The sequence below is a fragment of the Orbicella faveolata genome, unplaced genomic scaffold, assembly GCF_042242905.1.
Source record: "Orbicella faveolata isolate gen_17 unplaced genomic scaffold, um_ofav_v1 contig_4, whole genome shotgun sequence".
NCBI classification, from domain to species: Eukaryota; Metazoa; Cnidaria; class Anthozoa; order Scleractinia; family Merulinidae; genus Orbicella; species Orbicella faveolata.
In genome coordinates, this window is record NW_028301569.1 from 6805463 (window position 1) to 6831381 (window position 25919).

Genomic DNA, 25919 nt, shown 5'->3' on the forward strand with positions numbered 1-25919 from the left:
TGGAGGTAACCCTGCGATGGACTAGCATCCCGTCCAGCGGAAATTAGAAATACTCCTAGTTGCTTCATGCTACAGAAACTGGGATAAGCTTGATATGCAGACTTAACCTTACCTTTACCTTCAATTTCAAGGTAATTTTGTACATGGCCAATATAACTCAAAATGTTGTGACTTAGCTCGTTTAACATGTATTAGTTATTGTTACCAGTGGAAGATCCAGACTTTCAGCTAAGGGGGTGGGGAGTTTTGATTTGCTTGCCCTGCCGGCTTTTCTTCCTTCTGTGATTTTTTTTTATATCCAAAATAGGGGGGGGGGGGGGGGGGGAGGCCTTCCCTGGATCAGCCACTGTTTACTAAGAGAAATAACCCCAGGTACCTGCAACAGACTACTCAGGATTGTCACTGGTTTTTCATCATGGAAACAGTCCAGACCTGCCAATTGTAACAGTTTGAGTTTCTCATTCTTATTTTGAACCAACATTTTAAAATTTGGATACATTGAATTCAGACCTGTTTTAACTCACGCCAGTGTTGGTCAGCAGCTTTTGACATGGCTCATATAGGCCTTGAAAATTCCCTGAAAATGGAGAAATTTAGATTTTCTTGAAAAGCTAACTTGGATTTTAATACCAGCAACTTGTCAAGTCCTTGAATACCAGAGATTACGGGATAAAAAAATATAATATCAACATGGCCATAAATAGCAAACTGTAAGACAACAAAAACATAACTAATATCAATGATACAGTATCTTACAGATCCTTAAAAATTTATCATGTGAAGCATCCAGAATTGTACAGTGAAACCTGTATTAAGTGGACACCCTTGAGACATTCACTGATGTCTGCTTAATACAGGGTGTCTGTTCTAAGCAGGTTCTGATATATTGTGCAATGATAGTTAATTATTAACTCTTTTGTAACACAGCATAAGATCAAAGACTGCTCATAGCACAGTGTTCAGTCAGTCAATGCATCAATCTGGAATAATCTACTTAACTTTAAAATGACATCACTGGACAAGGTTGAAAGGAGTCTGAGCTGAGCTTTTAGAAGTAAAAAGCCCTTGAAGTGTCTGCTTATTGCAGGTTCAGTGTTAGAAAATGGCTGAATATTGGTGTCTGCTTAAGGTTAGGGTTAACGGAGGTGTCCACTTAATGCAGGGTTATTTTACAGCACACAGAGCATCCAGCTGTTCGTGGGAATGTAGTTTGCTATGTGGTTTTTTTCCAAAGCTGGGTTGCCTGTGGAAGAAGCCAAATTGTAAGGCCTGTTGCACATCATCAACATCAAGTAAAAAATTATAGAAAAGGGGCAGGGATCATAATACTTTTTCCAGGCTTGTTCACTTAAGGAATGATTGCTATCACTTTTCCAATGAACTGAAACTGTTGAGTTGTGAAAATTATCCCAATTCTGAAATTTTTCGGGGGAATTTTTCGGGAGACCATCACCTCCAAACACATGCAAAAAAAAACAATCTCACAAACTGTCACCTTCGTGATTTTATACTGATTTTCCCTCTAATTCAACATTGTGTTATCAGTGTGAGCTTGACAAACAATAATTCTCAAACTCATTAATAAAACACATTGTTATGTCGTGAGAATTTTATATAATGAAATCACATGGTCACTTGGTGATACAAAATTTCTCTTCTCATGTTGGAAACAGTCTATTTCACTTGTCCACTGCGCTCACTCGTGAAGTATTTTTCAACCCTCAAAGAGAAATTTTGCATCTCTGTATGACCATGTAAAATTCTCTATATAGTAAAAGCCAGAAGGTCAACTGGTTTGCCAAAAAGTTAGTCGAGTGAAGATTTCAAACAGAATACTTTCAACACAACACTAAGGTATCTGAAGAGTGTCCAAAATTTGGCCAAGTTCTAACTCAAACTATCAACTACAAGTGAGGTTAATATGGAAAATAAAGTCTTGCATATACCGTAAAGTTCCGAAAATAAGCCCGGGGCTTATATTTTTCAAAGGACCTTTTTAAGGGGGCTTATAGGAGGGAAATTTGCATTTCAAAATTGGCTGGGCTTATAATTGAAGGGAAATTTGTCTCAAAATTTTTGACTGTGCAGCTGGTAATATTAGGGTTTTGGCTAGAAATTCGTAACAAATAAATCACACTGAAAATGCCAAGTTCAAACACAACAGCAATAAACTTTATTAGAATGGAAATACAGTAAAAACAATAACATAGTTCAGACCCAAAGTTCATGATGACTATGCAAGCTCATATCATTCTTCATCAGTTTCCCCTGCATCAGTGGCTTCAAGATCTCCCTCATCTGAGTCATCGCCTCTGTCGGTGGAAGTGTCCAAGCTTCCAGATAATGGTGACTATGTGTAGTCTGCTTTGGTTTGTATAATTGTGTAGTTCCAGAAAATATCCATACCTCCCCCATGGAAGGGATTTTTGCTAACACCTCCCCACCCCTCTGAAAATTCCAGTTAAGCTTTATACATTTCTTTAAATTTTTTGGTCTTACAGAACCCCCCACCCCCCAGGAAATTCCAATCCCTTCTGTGGGGGGAGTATGGATATTATCTGGAACTGCACATTGAGGATAATTTCCAAATACAAGTTGCTGGGCTTTATATTCGAAGGGACTTATTATAGGACGTATCTTTGCGTTTCAGATTTGGGGGGCTTCTATATGGAGGGGATTATACATGGGGGGGGGGGCTTATTTTCAGAATTTTACAGTATATGCTTCCTGAGCATGTTTGAACCTGAGGTTTGAGTACCAAATACCAGAATTTCTAGAGGTCAAATGGTTTGTGAGATCCAAGTCTCAAGCAATCAAGAACAGTCAAGCTGTGATAAAGGTTCTCAATATCTACAGGTACACATTTAGAGGCAGATTTTTTCTGACAAAAATATGAGATTAAAAATTTTTGGAAAACTTCAAATTACTTTGCACTCTAAAGCAAGAAATGCACTAAACTTAGTCCTAGACCCCACCCCGCCCACTCTTTGAGGAAGGTGCCATGTTATATAAGCCCCATAGACAGTTTGTTACCTCCTCCTTGAACCCTGGCTAAAAGCCTGCTAACATAACCTGTAAATCATTTCTAAGGTAATGCCTTGCATTTAGCTAACACATCTTTTGATATTCGTAGAGTAGAAATTTTCCAAAATTGATCGCAAAGGAATCTGTTTCTACAACATGGCTCCCATTTGTCTTTATCAATGTCATACACCTGCAGTGACATTTCTCCGCTGGGGGAATGCTCATTTTGGAAATTGCCAAAAACATATATTTTCCCTTTCAAACTCACAGCACTTGCATAATGTCTTGGTGCAATAACACTTGGAATGCTTGTCCAAGTTGCGGTGTTTGTGTCATACACTTCGCAGGGATCCCCAGCTCTGCAGTTTGGGATAAGACCTCCAAACACAAACACTTTTTGCCTAATGACTGTGCCAGAAGCAGCTGATCTCCTTGCAAGAGTGGAAGGTAGTTCATTCCAAGTGTTGTTTCTAGGGTCAAATCTTTCTACAATCTTCAAGGAATTACCCTTTTCATTGCAGCCTCCTACAGCATACAGATAACTACCATCAGCCACAGCACACACACTTGATCTGGGACTACTCAGGGGAGAAACTTCCTGCCACTGATTTGTATCAGGATTGTACTTTTGTACAGTGCTAATTCGCTCAGAGTTGTTGTCTTTTCCACCAACTATGTACAGGAAACCCTGGAGTGTAACAGCACCTGCTTGCTGTTTCACAATTCCAGGAACCTTTATTGAGGTCCACAGGTTAAGTGATGGTTCATACCGTTCTGCAATGATGCCAAGTGGATTCTTGCATCCTCCAATGATGAACAACTTGCTATGAAGAGAAGTAATGGCGAGTGCATAACAATTGCGAGGGGATAGGATGTCAGCCAGCTCATACCACTTCTTTTTAGATGGAATATGACAAAATGCTTTATTTCTTCCACAGACAACTATAGCACCTTCATGGGTCTTCAGACAATCTCTTGGAGGCTCAGAAAAAAAGCACTCGTCTGAACCATCAGCAACCTCATTCATGGCATCTAATACAAACTTTGTGCATGTTGCACTTGCACCTACTAATGGATGCTGCAAAATGATACTGAACACATAGTTGCGGGACAGGTAATTACAGCGAACATGACGTAATAACTGCAAAAAATCCTGGTCTTCTTTGTTCCCATTCTCCATCCACTTGACAATCACTTGAAAAACTTCTTCCTCCTCTTTAACGATGATTTTATCACTTGAAATCCATTCTTCTATTTCTTTGCAGCTCAGATTCAGGAAGTCGTCAGTTCCAGCCACAGCGACGAAGTTGCCAAGAATGAAATCCCTCACTCCATTCTGTAGTTCTTCCCACTGGTACTTAATGGCAAAGTAATAAGCCATGATGCAGTTGGAAAGATCTAGCGTTTGTAAAATGAATTAACCGGACAAAGCTTTAAGACTTGGAATCAGAAAAAAATCCGCTTGTGCAAACAACTCGAACGCATTCTTTTCAGTAATTTCCACACGTCCAGTGTACAGATAATCGAGGACTTCTTCCATCAATGCTTTGCTCATTTCTTCCAATCGGATCTCTCCTTCTCTCTTCTCTTTCATGTCACTGTTAAGAGCGTTGTAAAAGAACGGACTGGCTGCACATAACACGTTTCTGTGAGCTTTCAAACGAGCTTGATCGTCACCGGAGCCAACTTCTAGAGTCACATCACAGAAATGTTCGTTCCTTCGCTGAATGTCGAGGCGTTTCATCATTTCAGTACAAAACGAATGCTCCTCGTTGTCTGCAATTGGTTCAAGTAGGAGATTCCATAAGGAAGCTGGAGAAAACAAGCGGATTCACAAAGTGAAGATTGCTTTGAAATGAACCAGAGTGTAAACTACCCGGGGAAACGAGTGAAAATGGCGCGTTTTTGGCGCGCTTCAGATCTATGCCGCTGAACGCAGCAGAGCCCGCCTTGGAGTAGTTCCCAGTCTTTTAGCATCAATACAATTTCCAGAAGGAGTAGAGAGGGCAAGGAAATGAATGAGTTGCCAGTAATCGGATACCCGTGCTAGCGCGAAGAACTCTGGGATCGTCAGGGGGCAAACATTGCTAGTCGCTAGAAGGAAATGTATGGCGGAAAGTTGTTTCGAAGTACAAGAAAACGATTTTTGAGAGAGATCAACGCTTTTTCGCCGTCGTTTTTATCGCATATGGATTTGGGCAATGTTGATGTGTGGAATATGTAAGTTTTTGGTTGAATAACCGTGAAATATATGACAAAATCTACCGATAAACTCCGTTGCTTGCGTGAGGTTTATTGTGGAATTTACATCGCGTAATGGTCTGATAATGTTACAAAATTAATGAGGTATAAATCGAGAGGAAATAACCCAGTAAAGCCTTTCAAGTTGTGTACAGGCTACTTTTGGCTTATTTGAAAGCTCAGTCATGCAAATAATACTGGAAATATACCCGGTGGCGATCATTGTACTGTCTGGGGTTGATTTAATTACAAATGAGTCCGCGCGACTCATGCTGTGTGGCTACTGTGTTGCTCAAAGCCTTTGCTTTGCTTTTACAAGCACGTATTTCAGTGATTTTCCTTTTCTATAACAGATCAAGGGTGGCTCCTTGAATTTATCTCTGAGTATTTGTATTTAAAAGTGTCATTTGTGCGTGATTATGCTTTCCAAAGTTTGGTATTGACGGTTGAGTGAAATTGCCCGACACAAAGGGTAGTAGTTCCTTCTGCAATTTTCGATTTCTGTTTTAGAGCTTCTTTTCTGTCTTTATATTTAACTTCTCGGCGGGTCTTTTCTACCATTGCTCCGGGTAGGCTCTCGAGATCAGGCGTGTATTGAAATTTTCAATATTCTCTTCAATGTATTTCACAATAAACCTCACGCAAGCAAAAGGGAGTTTATCGGTAAATTTTATCACTTATTTCACGGTTATTCAAACAAAAACTTACATTTTCCATGTATCAACATTGCCAAAATCCATCCGCGATAAAACAACGGCGAAAAAGCGTTGATCTCTCCCCAAAACCATGTTTTTGGGCGTCGAAACAACGTTTCGCCATACATTTCCTTTTAGCGACTTGCAATGTTTGCCCCCTGACGATCCCAGAGTTCTTTGCGCAAACATGGGTATCCGATTACTGGCAACTCATTCATTAAAACTGATTTTAAAGTTTTACTGGATGTCCCATCTGTTTTAATAGAGTTTACGAGGAGGTAAGGAGAAAGTACTGCTTACTCATATAATACGGTACGTTTACAGTGTAAGCATGTGAAGCCCTACATACCGCGTGGCAGGAAAGTTTTGCGGGAATCGCCGATGTTTTGTGTATTTTGAGGGAACCAATTTTTGAAAGACTTGCGTTCGATGGACAAACACTGACCCGCAAATTTGCTCCCAAGTACACGCAAACCATTTCAAGGCTGCATATCCTGTATTTCATTGGCTAAAAGGTTGCTATAACAACGAATGGGCGTAACTCAACATGCGTTGACTTGATGGGTTGGGTGGCCAAACGGTGAAAAAACTTGCGTCGAATTGCGTCCAAATTTGCCGGACCCCGACAAAAGTGAGCCCAAGTCATCGCAAGTCAATGCAAATGCACACAAGGCCTGGCCAAACGGAGTCGCAAGAGGACTCAAGTTTTCGACCTGCGTCTACTTACGACTCCGTTTGGTCAGAGCTTTAGTCGCTTAACGCTGTGGAAACTGGGATAAGCTATTAAGGTATGGACCACTGACCTTACCTAATAACTGACGGGTATATATGAAAAATGACATTTTTTTGTCTGAAAATATGTCAGAATTTGGATTTACCGAAATTGTCAAGTTGAAGTTCACTCCGGCCGCGTAAAGGGATGTGTGAAAGGTTGCAGATTAACAAAATGTTATAATTTCTGTATAGAGAGTGCAAGAGTAAATAAATCGTGCAAAATCAAACATGATTAAAAGAAAATTGACCGTATCCCTTATCACAATTTTCAAGCAACACTGGAAGATCTTGCCAAAGGTGTAAACTGTCAATAGGATCTTTTTGATATACCAGTCAGAGATAAATAAGGTGAAATTAAATTTGTTTGCTTTTCAATGTATCGTTGGTATTGTCAGTCAAAGTACAAAGTGGCCCCTCACTGACACCAGAGCTTCAGTTGCATGGAGCGACTAGGAGCAATCTCTACCTCGCCCACCCCTCCCCCTGGATAAAAGGCATCTGGAAAAAAATTTCATACGGCTTCCTGATAACTGTACTCCCCATAAGTCAATGGTCAAATGGCTCTGAAATGCAGGAAGAAAATAAATTGATTTCACTGTTGAGTATTACTACAATGTTATTATTATTGCGCTATAGAACATTGCTTTAGAACTCGCTATTTGTTGCACAGTTTGGGGGAATTTCTCTAAGGAACAACTGAACAGGCTATTGAAAATACAAATGCGCTGCATTAGGCTGATATTGGACGTCAGTAATTTTGAAAACTCAGTGGCGCTTTTCAACATGCTAGGCTGTCTTCCATTGATGATATCCGAGTCATTCGCTGAAGGAAGTTACACATCAGCGATAAGATTTACTCCGGTCACTGTCCGGCTTATCTGTCCTGCTATGTTCAGCATTTAAGTGAATCTCAAAAGTACAATACTAGAGCGCCTGGAAGAGATAACTTGGGGCAGATGAAGAGGGTGGTGCAGCAGCTTTCGTAAGGTCTCACATAAATGGCTTGCTACCCTTTGAGAGAACAATAGAACAAACAACAGAGACAATGCCCCTAGCCCTAAAACAATAACAGCTGCTAACAATGAAGAGAATTACAAGCTGCTACACTTCTGGATTAAAAGCAAGAACAACTCTGGACGAAGGAATCCTCATATTTCACTCCTGATGTGGTGGGGGTGGGGGAAGGGGGGCGGGAAGATAGTCAACAAAGCTCTTTACGTTGAGGCTCGGCCCTAAGAGCCAGACGGAATAAACTAGCCTGCCTTATTTACGAAATGTTGTTTATACAAGATCTCAAACCATCATTGAACGTGCAATCGGACTCGATTCGCGCGAAGCTATTCATTAGCATAATTATCACGCACACAGGAATACCACCTAATGATATTCATAACTCAACTCTTTTAACAACTTTGACATTCAACGATTTTTATTCTTGATGACGTTAGATACGTCGAAACGTTGAATTACGTTACTTCTTAATATATTTCTTGTTAAATGCATTAACAAGCAACTGACCATTCAATATACTTTTTAACCACTGTATTTCCTCTCTTTTTATAATTTTCAGGTAAATTTGTAGTTTTGTCAAGTAAGGCCATTATGTAAATTGCTGGGCCACCAGCAATCTGAATGTTAATCTTCGTAAAAATCTTCTTCTTCTTCTTCTTTGTTGTCTTAATCGCACATGGCCTGGTACTTAAGTTAACCAATCAAGTTCTTTTTCTTTATTTATCATGGATAGTGAAAACAACAATGACAATGGACCTTTCCAGTGATACATTAGCCATTTTGAATTCTATTGTTTCAAATAGTTGTTATGTAGGGGCGGATCAAGGATTTTTTAGTGGGGGGTGGCTGATACCAATCAGCCACCAAACTATACCTTAATTTATTTTAAGTTGTCCTTCATTTGTCCTAATACATGCCGATTTAAAAAGGACAAATTGGAGACTGTAACACTGCAAATTCTTGAAACGTATTTCTACATTTTTTGGAACCCACGTATTTCCGTTTGTTTTTCCACGTGTTATAGTTTTTTTGGTGGGCTGTTGTGAAGGGGGGTGGCTAGCCACCCAATCCACCCCCTTTAGATCCACCCCTGTCATGGAATGCTCAGAGGGCAATTAGTATATGTATTTTCCCCCTGAGCATCCCAAAATAGCTATTTGAAACAATAGAATTCCAAATGGCCACTGTATCAACAGGGTCAATTAGGCCATTTTTGCACAGCTTTTCACTTCAAAGCCTTACTGAATGATTCAATATACAAGACATTAAAAATAATATTTATTTGCACAAACTATGATGGTTAAAAAAACTTAATCACTATAAACTTGTGATCAGGTGCTTTTTTCCTCTTTTTTTTTTCCCTGAAGCTTCCCCCCCCCCCCTCCCCAACTGTTCATCATAGGAAACAAAAGAGCACCTGATAGCCTGACTAGACCATAGCACAACATATAAAATTAAGTAAAAAACTAAATCAGAACTAAATCTGAACACTTAATATTCTTTTTTGGAATTAATAACATTGTCTTCTTTAAAACAATTGAACACTTTGTTAGCTTAACTATATTGGTATGCCTGTTCAATGCTTCCCAATGTTTATTGCAGAGAATAAATGAAAAAACTCTGCACAAAAAAAAGAATAAAATGTTTACTCTTGATTGTCCAATTTAATTTATTTAATTACAGGCTTTACTTAAATTTGTACCTACATGTGCTAACAGCAAAAAAAAGCCTGGACAATTTTATGCGGTGTTATAAAAACTAAACACCCATGTTAGACCTCATCAGAGATTTTGTGCTATGAAAGCTAGGATCAACCAGCGATGTAAACCATCAAAACTACAGGTCATAAACATGTTATCTTCACATTGATAGCGTCTTAAGCCACTATTCTATCTTGTTTCAAGAACCAGCAATTCTTTGCCAAATGTCCCACTCTATGCCACTTGAAACGGGAGTTGTACAGTATCATTTCAAGAATTGCAAAGATATTGTTACGCTAATATTGTTCAATTTCTCATTACAAGAAGCAAAACAGTAGTGATGATTACACTTTAAAATGCTCTGTAGCCCATAATTCCAACAGTTTACATTGCCAGAAGGTTTTAGTTTTCATAGTAAGGAAATCAAGATGGAATCTCAAGTCTTTGTTTACAAGGGTCTCATCCCCACATTTGTCCACCCCTCATAGATAATATACCGATTACTCAACAAATGATCAAACAAAACTGTGACAACTTTAACCTACATCATAGTAATTTCTACATAATAGGACTGCTATACTGTAGCTTGCATGCGAGTACATAGTCAGCTTAACATTTTTCTTCCCCTTCCAGGGGGGGCGGGTGCTCCCTTATATGGGCTATATAGGTACGTGCGGCCACAAAAGGATGGTTTTTCAGCCGTTTTGGTCAGAAATAGAGAATCGATTTTGCCCATATTGGTCATATATAGGGTATGGGTTTTGTACTCTAGTCTTGAATTGGGTATGTTTTTCAGAAGAAACTACTCTACTCTCATCATTATTGATAAGACCATAAACAAAAGCTCTTCACAATGCCTTTGACATCTGAAACATGGTATTGATTAAAGAGTCAGGTCATGAATAGGGTATCAAATTTTTGGTCAGGTCATAAATAGCGTAGGGAAAACTGCAGCTTTTGGTCATAAATAGGGCAAGTGTTTTGCAGGTTCAATAGCAGGTCTGCAATGTTGTCCATAACATAATGCATGGTAAACAAACTGAGTATAAGCAATAACAATGACAACAACCTTAAAACTTGAGGGATAGTATGGTGTTTTGAAAAAAATTCATGTTCTGCAGAATTTTAGTTAAACTATATGGGTCTCCCTGTTTCAATTTTTTTTTCTAAGTACCATGTTGGTATCTTAATTTTGTTTGTAACATTAAGAAGATTATGGGCTCCCTGAGAGTATTATTTAGTCTCAGTGGTTCCTGCAGTCTTAAATTTACCTTTTGCAACACTAAATTTCCTCACATTTTGCCAAAACATCTCTTGATATCCGCAGAGTAGAAATGTGGTAGCATTCCTTTTCATCCTTTATGTCAAAAGCCCTGCAGAACTTCCATTGATTTTTCTCAATGTCGCACACACGTAGTGATCTGTGGCATCTGTTCTGCTCATCTTGGAAATATCCAAAAACATATATTTTCCCTCTGAAACTGATAGCACTGGCAAAATATCTTGGTGCAACCTCACTTGCAATGTTACTCCAGATACTGATGTCAGGATCATACATTTCACAGGCAGCCTCTAGCCTTGATTGTTTGCTAAGACCTCCAAACACAAATACCTTTTGTTTGACCACTGAACCACCAGCAGACGCTCTCTTTACATGAAGAGAAGAAAGCTTATCCCAAGTATTGTTTCTGGGATCAAACCTTTCAACAATGTCTAGGTGTCCAATACCTCTACTATAGCCACCAATGGCGTACAAATAATTTCCGTCAGCCACGACACAAACATATGATCTGGGACTACTCAGGGGAGAGACTTCTTGCCACTGATTTGTATCAGGATTGTATTTCAGCACAGTGCTAATTGGCTTGACGCTGTTGTCGAATCCACCAACAACATACAGGAAACCCTGGAGTGCAGCAGCAGCTGTACAATTCTCTACAATTCCAGGAGCCTTTGCAGAAACCCATTGGTTATGTGCTGGCTCAAAGCACTCTACAACACTGCTACTTGCATCTGTGCGTCCTCCAATAATGAACAATTTACTGTGAATGGAACTTGTGCTACAAAGCCAAGCGTTGCGTTTGGACAGCATGCTAGCCAGATAATACCACTTGTTTTCCAAAGGAAGATAGCACAATGTTTTCTTTTTTCCACAAACAACTATAGCATTTTCATGGGTCTTCAGACAATCTCTTGGAGGCTGAGAAAAGAAGCACTCATCTGTACCATTAGCAACCTCTTTCATGGCATCTAATACGAAATCTGTGCATGCTGTGCTTGCCTTCACTAATGGATGCTGCAAAATGATATTGAACACATAGCTGCGGGACAGGTAAATACAGCGAACATGACGTAATAACTGCAAAAAATCCAGTTCTTCTCTGTTCCCATTCTCCATCCACCTTACAGTCACTTGGAAAACTTCTTCCTCCTCTTTGACAATGATTCTATCACTTGAAATCCATTCTTCTATTTCTTTGCAGCTCAGATTCAGGAAGTCGTCAGTTCCAGCCACAGCAACAAAGTTGGCAAGAATGAAATCCCTCGCTCCATTCTGTAGTTCTTCCCACTGGTACTTAATGGCAAAGTAATAAACCATGATGCAGTTGGTAAGATCTAGGGTTTGTAAAATGAATTTACCGGACAAAGCTTTAAGACTTGGAATCAGAAAAAAATCCGCTTGTGCAAACAACTCGAATGCATTCTTTTCAGTAATTTCCACACGTCCAGTGTACAGATAATCAAGGACTTCTTCCATCGAAGCTTTGCTCATTTCTTCCAATCGGATCACTCCTTCACCCTTTTCTTTCATGTCACTGTTAAGAGTGTTGTAAAAGAACGGACTTGCTGCACATAACACGTTTCTGTGAGCTTTCACACGAGCTTGATCGTCACCGGAACCAACTTCTAGAATCACGTCACAGAAATGTTCGTTCCTTCGCTGAATGTCGAGGCGTTTCATCATTTCAGTACAAAATGAATGTTCCTCGTTGTCTGCAATTGGTTCAAGTAGAGATTCCATGAAGAAGCTGGAGGAATTATGCGGAGGAATTATCACAAAGTGAAGATCGCTTTGAAATGAACCAGAGTGTAAAATACCTGGGTAACGGTCTGGGAAACGAGTGAAAATGGCGCGCTTTAAATGCCGCTGTACGTAGCAGAGCCCGCCGAGAGTAGCTCCCAGTCTTCTTGCACCAATAACTGTTTTTTTTTTTTCCCGTAGATGCCCCATCTAATTCAATAGGGATTAGGAGGAGGAATGGAGAAAGTACTTCTTACTCGTAATAATGCGCTAGATTTTAAACTTGACATTGTTATTTTGAGCAGCGCTCACCTCTGGGCGAAAATTCGGCAGACTGCTAATAAATATTTTACTTTTAACTGAAGCTCGTTTTTCAGGAAAATCTATCTGACCAGTCTTTCCGCAGCGGTAAGACATAAACTTGCAAAAATCAAAAAAACTGCCCGTACAAACCCCACTTTTTGGAGTTTAAAATTCGTATCCCGCCCGATTCGATGAATTGTGAAAATGTTAGAAGATTTCACCGCAGGAGAGTCAAGAAAGTCACAAATAAAGCCATAAGAAGGGTAAAAAACCCTTCATTTTTGGTGGGGGCTTTTGTATTTTTAGACTAAAAGCCAAGATTTTAACAGAGACGATAATGAAACAATATTTCATCATTGCCTATCAGTTGAATTTAACAAGTTGGAGAGGACTGGATTTAAAAACGAATGTAAAAACAGCATTCAAAACTTAACACTAACGCGCGCAAGGCGATAAATGGGCCTATGGAGCCACCTTAAAATCATGGTTTTTACGACATGCGTTGTTTTGTCATGTTTATTACTGCAGAGTCCCTTTTATTCCTACTGAAATTAAAATGGCCTGCAATTAAGAGACCTTAAGAGTGTTTACGATTTAGTTTATGAGTGGTATGGCCAAGAGACGTTGAAATCATCAGAGATTGTGATAAGGATCTTTCACGCTTTAACAAAGTATTACTGGACACTGGGATCTGACAGAGATGCAGGCTGCTCCACATTTTTCCTAAATTTCTCAACTTCAAGCTTTGCCGAAGTGAAATTCAAGATGCGCGAGCATGTCGTTTTTCCAAGGAAGATCTCATAAGTTTAATTATTGTGTTGTGTTCTTGACCAAGTCACTTTGTCTCACAGTGCCTCTCTCCAGGTGTATAAATGAGTACCGATAAATTTTATGCTGGTCCATTCCCGGAATTAAATTCCCCGGTACTCATTCATAAACCAGGGTGGAGAGAGGCAGTGTGAGAGTGATACCTCAACAATCTTTAGATTTAAACTGAAGCGCCCGTTACTATAGGAGAATCTTTGTTTACAATATCTGCCTCATTACCATAAGCGATACAGTTTCTGATGGAGCTACAAAGAGATTAATACTGAACATTGAAAGGCCACAGTACGATTAACTGTCCCAGGGAATTTGAGCGCGATGTATTGAGTACTTTTTGTGCGACGCGGGTTTAAAAGTTCAAAATTTTACAAAGAATGTATGAGCTCATTAGCGCTTTTTTGCCAAACAGAAATTTTTATGTTTTTGAAAGCCAATTTCTCCTCGAATATTACACCCAAAGAGCCAAAAATTTCACCACTTACTAAGTTTTACAAGCTCTTTAAGTTTTTCTAGTAAAATCTTGTCTAGCATGATGCCTTCTATGCGGCAAGTTGTATGTTAATGATGAAAAATGTAAACAATGACGTCAGCAAAGATTCGCCTATACGGACAACCTGGGAACTGGGATGGATTAAAGCACGTGGGAGACCTGCATGGGAACCAATGAGATGCAAATAAGCATAGAATGAGTGATTGTGCTGTGGTACCTCATAAATCGCACTACGTGAACAGACAAAAATAAACTTATAGGCAGACTCAACTGATCGTCTTAATCATTTGAGTTTATTATTGTTTTTAAGAGGTCTATTTTTGTACATATTTGGGTGTTAGCTTCATTATTACTTAGAATTTCTCAGCGATGGTGCCTCAGTAGCACGCAGAAACGGTTGAAACTTCTTGTCAAACGATTCGACTTCTTTGGCGGTGGAATCTGCTTAAAAGAGAAAGAAATTGGATAAATTTTAGATAGGACTTTATGAGTGTCATACAAAGTCAACTGTTTAATTTAGATGCCTCTCATGAATGATTCAGAGTGAAAACCTTTTTGGCTCAGATTAGTTTATATAATGGCACCAATAGCTCCTTTTGGGACCTAGATGTTACACAGTTAGAGTGTGATCACGTGGGCGTAAATGGATAGCTCAAATTGTACACGTGCGCCAATTGTGCTTGGATTTTGTGCAGCCGCGATCCTTTTGGTCAGCCACCGCGCATCGCGTCGGCGACATGTATTTAATCGGAATCTTGATTGGTTCACTGAATTGTGTCCTTTGTGATTGGCCAGAGTCATAACTTTGGCTTTGCTTTTACGACATTCAATTGAAAACCACTGTGTCAGAGTAATGTATAACACTGGTCCCTGAATTGTTCTCCACTCGGACAATTATCGTTTACAGATAAATATTATTGGCTAAGTTGCTCTGATTTACCTCAGTCATCGGCATTGTCATGTCAGTGAATAGTTTCTGTAGATCGTCCAGCCCACTGAAAAACGAAAACAACCAGGATATATGGAAACAATTGTCATAGGTGGGAAGAATGGCTTCGTAACTACTGTTAAAAAACTTAAGACATTGTCGACGTAACAAATCTCACTTTATAGAGCCGATCGTTTCCCGTGAAACACTACAGCCCAGCTGCTAATGAAAATTCTAGTCGAATCTCAATCCAATGAGCTTTTTTTACGTTGAAAGCAATTCGTCCTTGATGGATTCTTTTCATACCCAGCTACTAACTAGGCTGTATTGAGTAAATCACAAAATGCAAGTCCCCATTTTACCTACTTGCATGTTCCAAAAGCGTTATCACTGCTGGAAATTTACCTTGTATCGTATTTGCATTTTACAAAGATCATTTTACAAACATGCCAGCAACAGACTAGACTACGAAAAGTCCCTCTTTGACTAAGTCCTTCGTACGTGACGCGAAAGAAAGCCGCGAGAAAAAAATGGCCGCGCGAAATCCTGGAGGCGAGGATTTCACACGGCCATTTTTTCTCGCGGTTTTCTTTCGCGCCACGCACGAAGGACTAAGCGAAAGAGGGACTACTCGTAGTCTAGCAACAGACAATTTTCAAAACAGGGCTTATAACAAATTTCCTTTGGTTATATCTCGTATCTCGTTATATCTCATTTTTCTTTTAACGCTTTACTTTATATAGAGGTTGAAACATTTTTTCCCTGCTCGTGTTGATTCTTCAATATTTACGTACAACCATATTAATAACCCTATATCAACTTACTTTTCTTTGTCGTTAAGTTCCATCTTAGCCTGAAATTCAATTGCGCAGAGAGATGATATCGACAAACTGCCATAAAATTAACATTACGTGGAACAATTTCAACGTGTGTACATAACTGATTTTCTATGACTTTGCGCGGAAAGGCGTGGCACCGCTATCAGCCTTTCTCCGCCTTTTGGATTTCTAAGATCTGACACAAACACGACGATGTGTTTCTTTTTCGACCTTTTCTTCTCAAAGAGCAAAAGTAGTACTTAGTTTAACTATTGTTGCTATTTTGATTGAGCATAATCACTGTTGAAATAAGGCGGACCCGCTTACCGCGTCTACAGTTCAGCGGAGAATATGTTGCAGCGTGTTTTCGGAGCTTAACTAGAGGTCACGATAAAATCTCTTATTATATAACTGCAGCGAATACCGTCCAAATAACAGTACAAATATACAGCGACATTGTTCAGTTATTTGTACAGTAGAAAACCTGTTTGTTGTACATGTCGGCGCACGCACGCAAAACTGTCACACTCGCCCTCTTTCGTTGATAAATTTATTGACTACAGTAGTTGGATAATAAATTTCTTATTAGATGGTTTGGTGTGTAGTATCACTTTATATTTTTACTCGTTGTTTGTATTTTGACTTCCCCCACGGGCTCGTCCAAATGCGGCGCAACTCGTAAAAATATACAGCGATACTACTCACCAAAACAACTAATAAGATATACGTATTCCACTTGATCTTTTTTTTCCGGAAAATTCCTTGACAGCCCAAGTAACAAAGTAGGAGAAGTACAAATGAGATAAAATATCAGTGAGGGCCATTGCATTTATTTTATAGTTCCTACCTCAAGACGCCAAACCGAAAACTGTTTGTCTTTCTCCTTAGCTTTGCTAGAATAAAAGAAAATCAATTGTTTCTATTCTGCTTCTGAAATTTTGGTAGCGCATCTGAGAGAGACTCTCACCCAGTTGCTTTTTACGTGTTTTTTTGGGGGGGAGGGGGGGGGGGGGAAGAGAAGATTGGATACTAGGGTGGATCAAGGCGCGCGGGTGTATCGCGCGAGTTTTTTCTCACCTCTTCCCATAACTCCCCGCGCCCTCCACTTGATGCAGACCGCTTTTCTTTGAAAGAATCTAATCTGACCCGCAAATAGCGACTGAGAGCGAGTCTGCATCCGTACACCAGTGGTCTGAAGGTTGGATTTTTATCAAGCGTCACGATTGCTACAAAAAAAGTTCAGTGCTCATTGTGATAATATGGAAACTACTCTTCAGCGATATACATAGCGATTCTAGGTAGCGATTTTTGTGGCAACAATCGCTGAGATAGACTTATAAGTTCTATCTCGAGATTTGTACCAATCGTGGTGATCATATAAAAATCGTGAAAATCGATAATAGTAAGCATTGCTCACCTTTTTAGGTAGCGATTGCAGTGATCGTAACGCCTCAAATGGAACCAGCCTTCTTAAACTAGTTAGTAATTTATGAAGTTTAAACAAAGGAAATCATAATCGTGATGGTCAGTTACCGTAGATTTTATATACGATTTCATTTCTCCGTTTTCTCCTTAGTTTTAGTTTCGATTGAGAAGATTTATCAAACACTCAAGACAATGTTTAACCACATTACCAAACACTTCGAAGTTCATCAAAAATACTCCTCTACGCTACGCGTTTTATTTTCAACTCTCTTCTCAATGTTTGAAAATGTTGTAAAACACGGTCTTTCGTGCTTGATATGTTACTTCAGGCCCGAACATACGGTGCAACATTTCAGTGCGATAGTCCGCGCGAGAGTTTTGACTCCTTTGTCCACCCTGTAAAACTGCTACACGAAAAATTATACGGGTAGAACAAGATTCTTCTTCTGCAATTTCGCGTGAAATCGACTGCACGAAACAATTTCAGGGGGCGGAAACACGATTCAATTTAGCAATTGCGAGCAATATTGCGCTGGAACGTCTGTCCGGGCCATAAGTACTAGCCCTAGCTAGGGGCTGTGTAGCGGTCTTATGCTGAGATCTCGCACACACTGCCTTTTTCATGCGGAAGTATTACTATGCATATTGAAGAAACTTTAACAAAAAAATCTTGCGCTTAACTGCGATGGGATGGCATCCAACCAGAGACTCCCCGATAGAGAATCATCAATTACGAATAGTCGCTTCATGAAACCGAAACCGAAATTACTAGCCCACGATGGCGAAATTTTTGGCTCGTTCGATTCCCTGTTTTTAGTGTTATCTCTTCTAACGAATACTTTCTCAAAGTGATCTTTAAGAGCAACGACTAGAGTTATGCACTAAACTTTGAACAGCAGTCGAGTTAGCTTTGAGGCGCAAAATCTTGAATGGAATACAAGGGACTACAAAAAAACTTAAGGTTATTCCACTGAAATAGAACCTGCACTGAGATTTTTGTGAAACTTTGCCTATTGATTGTTTATATTATAGGAACTTAAATTTTGAAATAAAAATGAGGGGTCCCCATGTTCGTTTAGGAGCAACAGCACCTTGTTTATACCCAATAAATCCTTATAATAGCACCATGACTGTAGTCACGATTGATTGCTAAATTCACGTTTCCGACGATTGCCTTTTGTTCTACACTGAGAATTGGCCCATCTTTATTTTACACAGAGAAATTTGTTACTCAATTTAAAACCACAGGAAAAAAAAATGATAGGTCACCATACTCGTTTGCGCGAAAATGACGATTTTCCTCTATGGCGAGGTCCAGTCGTAAAGAAGAGGCCGCCATTTTTTTATTGAGCGCGTGTTATTTAATGCTTATTACAAGAACGCATTCCAAGTTATTGTAAACTCTTTCGGTGAGTACAGACTCATGAAAACACGCCTCAAACTACAGTCAATACTTCTGTCGGACACAAGCAAACTTTTTAAGTTTGATTTTGACAGACAGATGAATCCTTGTTAAAATATTGGAACCAAATTGCTTGCCACGGCTATCAAACTGCAAAATAGAAAAGACTAAAGTGCAGCTGGTATTTTCCTTATTAATTCAATTTTCAACGATAGAAATCAGATCAGTCTTTTCTCACGCAAAGCTAATGATTAGTTAATTAAAATGACTGGAAAAAAATTGGGGTGCCCGAGCCCTTCAGTGAGCTATAGCCATTTTTCAACTGAAAGAACTCGATATGAAGGCAAATCCACCATGTTTCAATGTGCGCGTGCACGAACGCGTGCTAATGACGCCATAAATTATGCGCAGTAAGGGTGCGTAATGCAATACTGTGTAATAACCTTAATCGGAGTGTGGTGATATTGTGAGCATGTCCATCTCCAGGGGGTTGGGACTCCTGTATAAAAAAGACGGGGGCTCAGAAAAGGGTCTTGGTAACTCTTAGGGTGTTCAACCTCGAAAGGTCCACAGCTGGAGCGTTCGCGACACCTTTTAGGGTATTGAGCCGAAAAAAGTCATCGTTAGCCTGAATTTGTCGTTTTAGAATTGGTACCTCTTAGGGGTGAAAAACGTCCCAAGCCACACCCACAAAACAGGATCTTTGTACCTCTTAGGGGTTCTTTTGAAAATTTGTGACGAGCACCCCGTCCTTTTTATTTGGGAGTTTCCCCTCAGATCCGTCTACCTTTCACAATTGTGGCCCTCTGTTGTCATGTTCTGGGAAAGTAAAAACAAAACAGTTTAATCTTAATCACAGCTGTGTAGTTTTGATCACTACGTTATATGCCTATGTAATCGAAGCATTTGAAAACTAGTAAGTTTCACGTACATGAGTGCCTTCGTGCGTGGTTATGCGAGAGAGAGTTGCCATGGTAACGCCAGCGTGATGAGAATTTTTCGAGCTTTCAGGAATATAGATCTCTGCAAATGTGTTGTAACATTTTTTTGTGACATAATTAGGCAGCTTATCGCTGTTTTTCTCTTTAAATAAGTACGTATTTACAACAAATATTGTTTCTATTTCATGTTGAATGGTCCATTCTAGATATTTTATTTGTAAAACAAGACTGAATTGATATTGTAATACTAACCTGTAAGTTTTGAACTGCTTCAACTTTGATTCTCTCCAGAGCAGTTTTCTAAAACCAGGACAAAGAAGCCATTAGTGCTGTAAATAAGACTTGTTAATATTATAATTCTATAACCACTTTAAAGCTAGTGCTAAGATCTGAATAAATGAACTTAATTTAAGTGTGAAAGTGTTTAGCTTAGATAACTAATTGTAGACACTCAAGTAATAGTAATAATAATAATAATAATAATAATAATAATAATAATAAGAAGAAGAAGAGGAAGAAACTACACTAAAATAAAAGAATAGACTGATATTCTTCACGCTTGTTGCTATTCTTCTTAGGTTTTTTTTATGTCATTTATGATTAGTTGTTTAAAAAGAACACACTTGACTCGAAAAAGAAATTCAAGCTTAAGCTTTTTTTGTTTCATAGCAGGTTGATCGACTTAGTAACATGTTTTTCTTTGCAATTTTTGAGCGCTGCATTCCTTTAGGTTAACAATTATCATTTCTCCACTGTCTGTTTATCAACCTAGGCCAGGTTATTCGGAAGCCCGTTTACGCTAACACAGGATTAAAAGTTAACCAAAGTATTAATTTTTCTTGCATAAAAATCACCGAAATGTGACAAAACTGAAATCAAAATTGTCGCTAATCCTGCATGGGTTAGCTTAAACGGATTTTGAACAACCCGACCCTGTTTCTTTGGCCTCTACCCCCCCCCCCCCTCCCCTCATTTCTGTTCTTGTTTTGTTTTCTATTTGAATGATGTTTGTTGTTGAGAACTTCTCTTCTCCTGCTAATACACTCGTAAGCAATTTAGTCCAGTTCTGGCCCTCGCTCTGGTACGCACTCGGGATTGGGTCACGCGCAGCCTTGCGCCGACAGAGAGAGGGTCATAACAGGACTAGTAAGCAATCGTATCTAGGCTATTTGCTTACTGTCTGGTCTATTTCCTTCCCTTTCTTCGCCAAAGCGGCCATTTCTCTACAGGCAAAACAAAATATCTCACGTCAGTTTCTATTCTTTATACGGTTGAAATAAAGACTAGCAACCCAGTGTCGCAACTGTCGTTGAAACATGTCCCCACTTCACGTCCCTGGAACATGTCCCTGGTGTGTGCAGACCTTCAAACAAAGGTTTAGACCGTAAAGCTTAAACAAAATGGCAGCTTCCAAGTAAATACGTGCAGCTCTGCGAAGCGGGAATAAATTTGCTCACAGCAAGACTCAGGTTTAGCTTTCTGCTAGCTTGAATGAAGTTCTGTAGACCTTCCACTCTAATCTTTACCATCTTTAAACTAATTGTTAACTTTCTTTGCGAGAAAAGCACATTATTATTGCTTTCGAAAGTTAGTTGAAAATAGTCAGAAAACAGTCAATTTTATTTACCTGTTATATAAAGTTTTAGCAATCTGCAAGAATAAAAAGTAAACTTTCCTTAGAAATTTTATCAGTCTACAACGTGTATTAATGAGACCCTGTTGGTGTGCAATTTAGTGTAAATTATTAAAGCCACACCCACACAGGGGGAGGGGCAGATCTAACAGTACCAGTGAGGATATTTATATGGGTAACAAGATTGCAACTCCCCCTCCCCTTTTGCTGGGTAGATACAGGAAACAGAAACAAAACACTGATTATGGTGGCAAAACATGGGTGGCAGGGAAGACAGAGCCTATCTCCCCTAGAGTAGCGGCGTCTCTAGGGGAACCTATGTTACTAAGGGGACCAGAAGAGGGGTGCCCTTCTGGGAGGACAATAGGTCAGATGGTACGATGGCACCATCCTGGAGAGATCCGGACCTATTTCATTGGAAGTAACATAGGATGGACCGGAAGAGGGGTGCCCCTCTGGGAGGACAATAGGTCAGATAGTACGATGACACCACCCTGGAGAGATCCGGACCTATTTCCAAGGGTGGCCATAGCACTTACTGTGGGGCAAAGTACAGCCTAGGTTGCACTTCCCTGCACCAAAAAACCTTTATTAACTAAGCAGCTATGGTTTACACACAATATAACAAATAGAACGTCGCAGTGAATAAACCGAGAAGGTTCAGCAGGCGAAAGCCACCTTCTCACGAAAGGTAATTACAACCACATGGAGGAAAAAGATGGGAAAGGACAAAGCTACCAATACAGGGAGGGAAGGAGGGGAAAGCGGAGAACGGCCTAGCTTGAATACTAGCTCACAACTGGGACAGGGTCAGAAAACAATGGGATTTTACTAACTGGGGATTGAAGGAGTTGGGTGGGGTATAGCACGCTGAAATCACATGAGAGCATGGTGGAAAATCACTGTCGTATGATTTCCCATATGGTAAAACTATTGGGTTGCATTGGACATTGACCTAAGGTTATTGCACAATGGCTAAAAGGGGGAAGATAACAGAACTGGTGACAACCTTAGATGACAGCTATGATGTAGACTACGGAGCTCATTAACCACAGTTTAAATGCTTAAACTTCTAACAGTATTTCCAAACTCCTCCACGATCAGTTCGATCATAATTCAGTTGATTGCAACTACTCAAGAATGAACAAAACAATACATTGTACCTTCAATTGTCTCTCAGCCTTGCTAGTGTCTGGAACTGCCGCCTAAATGATAATGGAAAACGACTTCAAATGTGACAACGAATTCATTTATAATCTGTGGACAGGCTTGCAGCAGGTTGGGTGGTAGACGGAACAAAATTGCTGGTGGACCTTGCTTCATACCGTTAGATTCATATGGTATTATCGACAAAAAACTGTATCTACCTTCAATGTTTTAAGTTTCTGGTTTAATTCTGCAATCTCGCTGGAATGAAAACAAATGAAATATAAACATTAAGGCAATAATTATCGTCATCATCATCATAATTATCATAATCGTCGTCGTCGTCGTCATCATCATCATCATCATTTCCTTGCCTCCGTGTGGAGAACAGAGTTGGAATTCAGCAGTGACATGACATAAGTACCTAATAAGTGTATGTCCGAGAAAATGACTTCATTTTGATTGGCTGAGAGCAGGCAAATTTAACTTCAATTTTTAATTTTGATTGCAGTACAAGTTAATAAAGGCGCACTGAGTAATCGTAATGAATGCTCGAGCAATTGGAGATTTACACTATTCGTGATGCTTGACAATTGTTTCAAATTTTAAGCTACGTACCTTTCAAATTCTTCTTTTAACTGATTCTTAGTCTGAAAAAGTAACAAAAAGCAGAGTTTGATGCCGGTTGGAAATCTTGATCGATCAAATCAACCATATCCCGAAAAAATAGAAGACAGACATGTTTCTTTGAATACACAATTCTTGCACTGACTGAGAGGCTTCTGACATGCGACCTCAAAAATATTGTACGCTGAATGCGCAACCAATCAGAGACGTTACACGGATCTCAGAAGAGCTTCATCATCAGCATTCGACGTCTCTCTGGAGGGACTGGATAGTCAATACTGTTAAGGGAGATTTTATATCACGGTACATGAAGTACGTTCCAAGAGAAACCTCCCAACACATGATTTAAAAAGAGGTAATATATAACAAATTAAAAAAGACCAAAGACCGGCAAAGAGGGAAGAAAAGTGAGTGGATTGTGCGGGTGAACTCGAAAGTGTTTTTTCCCTAAATTTTTTTAAGTTGCGTTTGGTTGTGTCCGGTTGGGATCAATTATTTTCAGTTGATTGGGTTTGTTGAATATTCTCGTATTTTGGAACAAACGTTTTAAGCTGAGATAACTGTGCTGTAATCAATGGATTCTGGTTGATAATTTCAATAAAAACAACTGTTTCAACGGCATGCTCATCAACACAACCAAGCACAAAATGGTTGAGTTTGAAGTTGAAATTCTTGCAAGGACAAACCTTTACGGAATATGTAGTGTATATTTAGTGTATGATTTTTATGTTGCCTATCAATAACAGACAAACCTTAAAACTTGTAAGAGACTGTTCTTTGGTACTTGTTAACTCGTTAATCTATTTTTGTAAATAAAATATGTAAGTTTACATTAGATATACGAAGAATACATTGGATATACTACTTAACACGATGAAGGATCGGCCTAAGTTTTTTTAAATATTACATTTTAATTGCAAAGAAATTTCTATATTGGTTTACACAGATGCAAAAACAGAAAGTTATAATAAACGAACAAACGAAAAAATGTTCACAGGGAATTTTAACGACGAAGTCGAAAACTTTGGGGTTATTTTCTAAGGTCCATAATAGGCCCTTTGCAGCTAAGCCATCACGTGACCTATTTTTCTTAAAATTATGGGTTATAACTTAACAAATGCCAGAAATGGAGAAAGCATGTCGAAAATATCAAAATGGCCAAGTTTGAGGCCCCCATCATTAAGGAATGAGATTTTACGACAGTCTGAATTTTTAAAAGAATAAGAAGATTTGTATGGAAAAAGTTGTTGGAGAGCAAGGTGTTGCTCTCCAGCGACATTTTCCATACAAATCTTCTAAATTTTTTCGTATAAACTCACTCTTTAATGCCAGGGGCCTCAAACTTGGCCATTTTGGTATTTTCGATGCGCTCTTTCCATTTCTGGCATTCTTCAAGTTATAGCCCATAATATAAAAATTTTCTCGGAAAAATTTGGCCACGTGACCCCAGCTACAAAGGGCCTATCCGTACGTTATTTTGCGCAACAAAATACGAGAGGTTGTTGAACCTTGTTGTTCCTGGCTACTTCATCTAGATCGGATGATGTCGCTTTCCAGTCAGTTTTACCTAAGAGTACACATCAGAACTTTTTGCTCAATCAGCAATACTGCGAGAAATGTTGCAGCGTATGGCCAGGTCGACTTACAATGTTGCGTCTGACTGAGTAGAGAAATGATTATTTCTTAGTTGGGTGCAAATTTTTGAATCGTTTGCCCTGGCCTTTAGTTCAAACACAATGAATAAGGATAGCAGGAGCTTACCTCATTTTTAATTTGTGCTACTCTCTTTGTAAGTTCATCAACAGCTCTGTGGAGAAAAAGAATTGCTTTATGACTGTCGAACAATTATTCCTAACATTGCTTGTATGTAAATCACGTCGAATGAATATTGAAAAATAAAACTGGTCGGAGAAAATGTTGCTACTACTGAGTCTGCGGAGGATAATTAAGAAATCCGAGCTGCGAGTTCGGAAGGCAAGTTTCAATATTTCTTCGATCAGCATCAGTGCTGTGTCACGATTTATTATATCTCTCAGTTAGTACACGCTTATGATTGGTCAATTTAGCGGGCCGTAATCTACGGTACGGTCTGCTAAAATTTAAAGCTGTTTTTGTAGCCAAAATGTTTCGTGATTTATCGCCAAGTTTTCGTATCTTTTTTAGCAAGTAAAAGTTTAAGACTTTCTTTTACTTCTAAAACTGTGAATTAAAACCTGTTAACGACTTTAAGAGTCCTTTAACAGCGATTTCAAATTAAGTCGTTTTGCTTTCGAGGTGCGTCAGAAATTTGAAGCCATTCCGCGTGAATAGAATTCGTTTCCGGACCCGTCAGACACACAGTAGAGAAAAAAATAATATCTTACTAACCTCGTTTTCTTGGTCCGTACTGTAAGTTACGGATCCTCGTTTTCCCCTTCGACTTATGGCCAGCGCGTTTCGCGCTTGGGCCGTAACTTACAGTACGGCCCTCGAACTCGGGTAGTAAGAGGTATTTATTAAACATTTCGCATGCTAGCTAGGGCGACAAACTTGAAAAATTTAGTCTAAACTATTTCAATGCACTATTCGCGACATGAATTGGCCAAGACACTCACTTCCGCAACAGTTCCATTTTCTCTGCATTGAGCTGCAATGAAAAATCAAGCAAAATTATTTATTACTGCAACAATTACTTTAATTGAAAAGTGTTTGCAAAGTGAATTTTGTGTAAAAGTGTCCTGTCTTGTCCACTTACTTTATTCTTGAGATATTGGGCTTGTTGTAAGTTCATCTCATCGCGTTTTCTGAAAATAAATTGGGATTGCGTGACTGCATTTCCTCAATTATCAGTCAGTGTTTTGTGAATTATGTCTCAGGAAGGTGGATAAATCAGGGTTAGCATCTTTCTACAAGCAACGGTGACTTTTCAGTGAGG

General features: G+C 39.3%; 3 protein-coding genes and 1 long non-coding RNA gene across 4 annotated transcripts; all 4 read right to left on the reverse strand.

Moving 5' to 3' along the window:
• Positions 1-2150: 2150 nt before the first annotated feature.
• Positions 2151-6156, reverse strand: LOC149101269 (kelch-like protein 28). The gene has a single exon (XM_089276289.1). The coding sequence runs from the start codon at positions 4403-4405 to the stop codon at positions 3086-3088; it is 1320 nt and encodes a 439-aa protein (XP_089132415.1). The 5' UTR covers positions 4406-6156; the 3' UTR covers positions 2151-3085.
• Positions 6157-8145: 1989 nt separating this feature from the next.
• Positions 8146-12646, reverse strand: LOC110045477 (kelch-like protein 12). The gene has a single exon (XM_020751085.2). The coding sequence runs from the start codon at positions 12465-12467 to the stop codon at positions 10728-10730; it is 1740 nt and encodes a 579-aa protein (XP_020606744.2). The 5' UTR covers positions 12468-12646; the 3' UTR covers positions 8146-10727.
• Positions 12647-14359: 1713 nt separating this feature from the next.
• LOC149101270 (uncharacterized) lies at positions 14360-20818 on the reverse strand. The gene is made up of 7 exons (XM_089276427.1): positions 20777-20818; positions 19852-19899; positions 19446-19477; positions 16679-16724; positions 15838-15866; positions 15026-15080; positions 14360-14529 (listed from the first exon to the last, which is right to left on the reverse strand). The coding sequence occupies exons 1-7, from the start codon at positions 20816-20818 to the stop codon at positions 14449-14451; spliced, it is 333 nt and encodes a 110-aa protein (XP_089132553.1). The 3' UTR covers positions 14360-14448.
• Positions 20819-23000: 2182 nt separating this feature from the next.
• LOC149101271 (uncharacterized) lies at positions 23001-24824 on the reverse strand. The gene is made up of 3 exons (XR_016203064.1): positions 24767-24824; positions 23758-23805; positions 23001-23028 (listed from the first exon to the last, which is right to left on the reverse strand). It is a non-coding gene; the product is annotated as an uncharacterized LOC149101271 (long non-coding RNA).
• Between the last annotated feature and the right edge of the window lie 1095 nt (positions 24825-25919).